Source organism: Atta cephalotes (assembly GCF_000143395.1).
Source record: "Atta cephalotes unplaced genomic scaffold scaffold00004, whole genome shotgun sequence".
Lineage (NCBI taxonomy): Eukaryota > Metazoa > Arthropoda > Insecta > Hymenoptera > Formicidae > Atta > Atta cephalotes.
The window spans coordinates 6,994,527-7,000,734 of NW_012130068.1; the positions used below are offsets into that span (position 1 = coordinate 6,994,527).

The following is a 6,208-nucleotide window of genomic DNA, read 5'->3' on the forward strand; positions in this document are numbered from 1 at the left end:
ATGCATGTAAATTTTAGAGCGATAGATTATCCCTCGGGAGAATTGGTCTACGTTTATTCAGTAACAAATAATGCAACAATTAATTGCTTTTTAATTTCGTGAATATTTCATTTGCAAAATGAGTAATCATAAAATCGAGCGATGTGATGTGATTTCTCTTTCAGCATTCGCAGAAAGAACGTGAGGGAATTCTTATCTTTCCATAAGATAAAAGAATATTGCATCTGGAAGTCTATTCCATCGATTCGCCCCATCAATTATCTTCCGTAGTGACGATTTATAGGACGATATCAGGGAGTTTTATTATCCCTTCTCTCATTTTTTTTTCTCACGTTTTAGATCGAAAAGACATTTACCTTCTGTCGTCGGTGACGAATCTACGTGTGTTGCATTCGATCTTGAGACCAAGACTTTGCACGACCGGATCAGCTCTCTCTCCTGCCAGGATATTCGCCAATTGGGGCAAAAAGAGAAGCGTCAGGGTCGCCGTAGTCGAGGCCAGAATCAGGGCAGTGATCGTGACAAAGGCCAGGGTCGCGCGATCGGACATCAGATTGGCTAGCACTACGACGATACCCGACGTGATTACCACGAAATACACACTCATACCGATGTATTGCGAATCGTTTAGGGCTGGAATTTTTACGTGCCTGAAATCATAAGCCATTCACTTATGTATAGCGTATCTCTGTGCGAACTGATTTTTTTTCCAAAAAAAAATCGTCATTTTGACATTATTTTGTCTTTCTCTTAACTTGGTGTGTTTTTTGATTACAAAATTTAATTGTTTATTGACTTTAAGCGTCAGAATAAAATCATTTTGATCTTTCGTTGATATTTGTGTGTTCTTTGGGTGACATTCAACGATACAATCTGACTTATTATAGTTAACTCTACCGGAGACACATGACGGAATGCCTCGGCGAACTGTTTTATTTAAATCGCTTACACTCAATCAAGAGATAAGCTAAGCAGGATTATAGTAATATTTCCTGTGGGAATGATACAGATATTTGAGAAATTAATAGTGGATTCGCTTTCAAAACGGCATATAGTATGCAATAGATTATCTCTATTATCGGGGGAGATGGCCTGCTTTTCATGCAGTATCCGCGGACTTGGAAATGTCTTTATCCCTAAGCTCACCTTGTTTCCCAAGCCATGTAGACTCCGACTACGAGTAATAAACCTTTGTAAACGTAGAGAGCGCTTAACCAGCCGTTCGTATGCTGCGAACGGCATACCTCTACCTGCAAAGGTAAATAAAGGCACGAATTAATTGGTTGCGGCTCGTTAACATAGTTCCTGTGGTATAACCGTGACATTTGAGCCACAGTCGTCGCCAGAGTACTTCGCTTGAGAGCGCGAAACGAATCGGACATGAATTTCATATCAGTTACCTGAGGCTGATAGACGACCCCTCGGTCCTGTGGGCTTATTTCTAGGGTAAGATTTTGTAGATGACGTTGCATCGGGTCCAAAATTACCCATAGGGTCACTACGACGACATCGATCACCAGGAGCATGCAGATCAAGAATATCAGCTGCGTATCCTGGAGCAGCTGTAAAGCACGAAGCAATAAGTGCGATTTATGTGTCTGACCAGGGCATCGATTCTGCAAACGTGCGGAAACGCATAACTTTTCGGTATTCTTTTCCCCTCGAAAAAACAAATATCGGTTTCGCGTTAGGTCGTTTTACATGTTTACCGAATGAGAAAGGAAAATTGCTTGCATGTCACTAACCTTGTTCTTGACGACTCCGCTTCGGCTTCTGGTGAAGATTCTGTGTACCCGATAAGTCTTCGTGAACATCGAGCCAAAAGCTAGGGAGAAGCCAGCCGATAGTAGATACACTCTTGCCTGTGGATAAAAAACACATGGCATATTTATATTAATTCTTATTTTTTTAGGAAAGAACACTTATTGCAATCAAGCGAAACACTGTAGGAACGAGCATTTTATAATAATTGCATTTTGTAAAAAAAGCAATTTCAATTATCGTGTATTTGTTTGCCAAACCAATTCTGGATAACAAATAAATAACTACACTACAATTCTTATTACGTATTTTAATTTGTAAAAAAATTGCGCTTTTTTGCAAACAACTTCAATTAGTTTTTTTATAAAAAATTCCCAGATTTGTTTTAAAAGGATGCGCCTTCAATAATGCAAGAGGTGTCCAGCATTAATGACCGTTAACATGCGTATATAAATCAAATCGACGCCGATAATATTGATCACGTCGTCGAGGATGCAATATTCCTTCGTAATAGATGTTAATCACCTTGCACACCGTAGGATAATAACCATCGCTGTCGGGAAGCGTGGCGTCGTCCAGTCCCAAAAGTATAACAGCACCGTAGACCAGGCCGCAGCCAACGGCTGCCATATTATTCAGCCTCGGGCTTGAAAGTTTTATGCTTCTGCCAATATCCAGGAATAATGGACTTGAGTGATGTATCGAGACAATTTTACATATAGATTCTTGGAAATCTAGCAAGTGCGATCTTCAAGTAAGCTGTCTTCATTTATTTTAATTCATAAAATCGACAATATCATGTGTATCTAGACTTACTCAAATCATTTCATCAATTTCTTTTTTTAAGAATAATCAATAAATATTTGGAGATTGCGTTCATGAATATTGTAAAAAATATCCCTTGAGAAGAAAATAGTTAAAAATTTATTTTTAAGATATAATATTTATTTCACTAAATTAAATCCTTTAAATAACGCGGCAAAATAAAATTTATTCCTAACAAATAAACCATTTATTTTAGTTTTACGATTGATTGATAAGATTTTATATAAAAATATATATTTCATCATCAAATTTTTTATAATCAATAATTATCGATATAAAAACGTCATGCATAAAATTTTCTCAAGAATATTTCTACTTTTTTAGTGTAGAGAGAGAAAAAAATGTACTAAATTTTAATAAATATTTGTTTGAATAGTCCTAGGTGAATATTTATTAAATGCGAATTTATAATTATTTAATACAAGAACCATTAACTTGATTCAACTGTTCCTTTTTGTTTAGTAAATATTTTATTTTGTTCTTTTTTGTTTAGTAAATATCATAAATATAGGGGCTAAGTTAGTATTCAAACAAATATTTATTAAAATTTAGTACATTTTTCTCAGGGTATCACTTAGAATTTTAGATATTCTTCCATATTTTCTACTTTATCAATTACATGAGGATACATAGTTTGTATTGAATATCGAACTTACTTGTGCTTGCGAAAGTGAAGATTAAAGGCTAGAAAAGCGAGCGCCAAGGTAACACCGACACTGGCGATGCAAGTGATAGCGAGGAACGCGGCGGGTGCCACTGTCACCATTCGTAATCTGCGTACAAGAACAAACTCGATCACTCGACCTGCCGTCCTCGAGCTTGATGAATTATCGAACGATGTTATCGAACGAGCGTGTAAATTAATTCAACACGTTATTATTCCGCAATGTTATAATTGCTATCGCTATTGCTGTACAATGCCTTACACTAACTCGCTGCAAACAGTAATTATCTGCAGTCGAATTATTGTCAAATGCATGTCGAAACTAGCTAAATATTTGACGGTAATAATTCGAAATACTCTACAGATAACGGCGATTATTTCATTAAATAACATCTCGCTAGACACGAGAAGATCATCAATTCTTATTCTGGATTATTAAGTCTGAATTGCAATAATAAGAGAGAGATCAGACGTAATGAAAATATGTGAACAGTGCTAATACTTTCAGTATTCTATTATTCTCAATCAAAAACTTTTCAAATATGATTCAAAACTTTTAAATATAATTACTGAAATATTTAGATTAGACATATCAATTCATTAATATGTAAATTAGGATGATCAAGACTTGATTTACCTAACAATAATTGAGCAGATCAATCAAGTATGATAACGTTGATAATACGTACCGAAAGACCCTGCGAGCCGCTGGTACTTGCCCTTCGGGCCATCTTGTAGCCTCACATCCTGGACAGTTCATTATCAGTTTCTCATCTTCAGGAGTATAGATAGCTATTCTCTTAATATCGTGTCCTGTAATCGAAAAACTTTGCTATCAGCCTCCGGAAGCGTGTCACGCTATCAGATTGCAGTTGGATCGATTAGTAAATTTCATCTCCATGAACTTTTGATAACACAAAAATTAATAGTTGTTGCTTAAGAGTAATTCATTGCATGATTTCTAATTCAATATTTACTAGGTATTTTTTATTTAGATTTCATTTTTTGAAATTCATTTGGATTCTACTTTTTGAAATATAAAAAAATTGTAATTATTGATGAAATAGCAAATAACAGAATTGCGAAACGGGACAGGAAGATGAATTTTCTAGGGATAAAGGCTATCGATTTTTACTTCAAACTAAATTTTTTTCTCTCTGCTCTATTCCGATTTCTCTTTCCTTTCATCGTGAATATCTAGTAAAACTGTTCCGTTAGTGTGTCAGAAAATAAGTAGCGGAAAGAGATCGAGATGTCCAAAGGGACGTTTATTCACATTGGGAACGTAATTTTCTCTTCCTCTCTTTTGTTTGCACCTACCGCTTTCTCCTTTTTATTGTAGACAAAAGAAGCTTTTAAAGAAGAAATTAATTATCTTTGTAACATTTGAAACTGCGGTGATATATACAAAAATAGAAAGAATTTAGAGTATGTCCGTGAATAAAATGTCAATAGTACTAAATAACTCAATTGTAATTGATCTTTCAAGCTTCATGCCAGTAATATTAATTCTGGCAAAACAGACGTGACTTTTTCCGAGTGTTGATGATTATCTTCTTATTGGGGATAAAGTTACAGTGCACGTCGAAAGGGCAACGTTAATCAAACCGAAGCTTCAATTCCTTCTACCTCATCGTTCGATGTCCTTAGAAAATCCATTATCCGCCTCCTTTTCTCTCGTATTCGTTCGACAATTTATCGGTCGATGTCAGTAAGCTTGGATATTCGCGAGGCAGGCGAAAGGTAAAGTGAAGCCGTGCGAACCTTGTCAGCATTGCTTTCACCACACCTGAGGCTGAAGTTTCAGTGAGAAACCTATTCGAATAACGGATTAAGCGCTATTCGATTAAGGTGATTGCTTCTAAAAGTGATCGTCTTATAGCAAAACGTGACATAGCGAAAATTACAATGAATTAATAGACACATGCACAACATACACTATATTAAAAAAATATTTATTTTTTAAAATGATTTTAAATCTTCTCGCGAAAAAATTAATTAATTAAATTCTTTTACACATCACATTTATATTAATATCATGTAATTATGTTATTTTATATATATAATATATAAATAATTTTATATATATAATATACGGCAGAATAATACAACGTTAGCTAAGTGTAATAATTAATTCAATAATATTATGTAATAGAAAATTGATAATCTCTCTGTCGAATAATTCCGGAAATGTAGATATTACCGTACCGCTCAATTATTATAAATGCTACTCATGATATTCACTCATGATGCAAATCGATTTGCTGACAATGCGATATCCTCCAAGTTGTCTTGTTTCGATAAATTAAGATAATGCAATTAAAATAAAAAAAAAGTTAATTTGTGTTGCAAGTAAATAGAAAAGTTGTAACTAACAATAAGCAAAAGTTATAGTTTCTTACAGTATACAGTAAAAATACCTATATCTTTTAAATTTTTAAGCAGACTTCTTGTGTTTGATTCTGAAATAAGCGATCCCGATTTCTTGCCAAGTTCTTGGAAATACAATCGATTATTGTGTTTCACAGTTACAATCAAAGGGAATTAAAAGAGAAAATGTCCAATTATGAATCAGTACTACTTTGATCTTCTTTCGTATCAGGATTTTTCCAATATTAATCTCCGATACATAATTAAAATATTATATGATGATTATTATGGAATATCTCATATAGTAAACATTTATACTTTATTAAGAAATAACTTAGTATTATTTTGGGATATTATTTTTTTGTGTCTTGAATTACTTTGACATTATACATTTTTTTCAAAACAAGAATTGAATCAAAATAAGATGTATTATTTTTTTCTTGTTGCAGTATTATTTGTGTATATGTATATATAAATATTATATGTATATATATATATATATATATATATATATATATATATACTATTATATAAAATAACTTACTTTCTTACTATTAATTACTAACTAAACAAACGGTAAAACTACCG

The 6,208-nt window shown here is 33.6% G+C and overlaps 1 protein-coding gene across 1 annotated transcript in view; it reads right to left on the reverse strand.

Moving 5' to 3' along the window:
- Positions 1-6,208, reverse strand: part of LOC105626026 — an 82,984-nt gene that overhangs the window by 10,798 nt on the left and 65,978 nt on the right. Inside the window, exons 8-14 of the mRNA XM_012207339.1 lie at positions 3,940-4,063; positions 3,243-3,359; positions 2,287-2,425; positions 1,746-1,862; positions 1,401-1,562; positions 1,147-1,250; positions 357-650 (exon numbers count right to left, since the gene is read on the reverse strand). Coding sequence (XP_012062729.1) covers positions 357-650; positions 1,147-1,250; positions 1,401-1,562; positions 1,746-1,862; positions 2,287-2,425; positions 3,243-3,359; positions 3,940-4,063 — 1,057 coding nt within the window. The remainder of the gene's footprint in view (positions 1-356; positions 651-1,146; positions 1,251-1,400; positions 1,563-1,745; positions 1,863-2,286; positions 2,426-3,242; positions 3,360-3,939; positions 4,064-6,208) is intronic.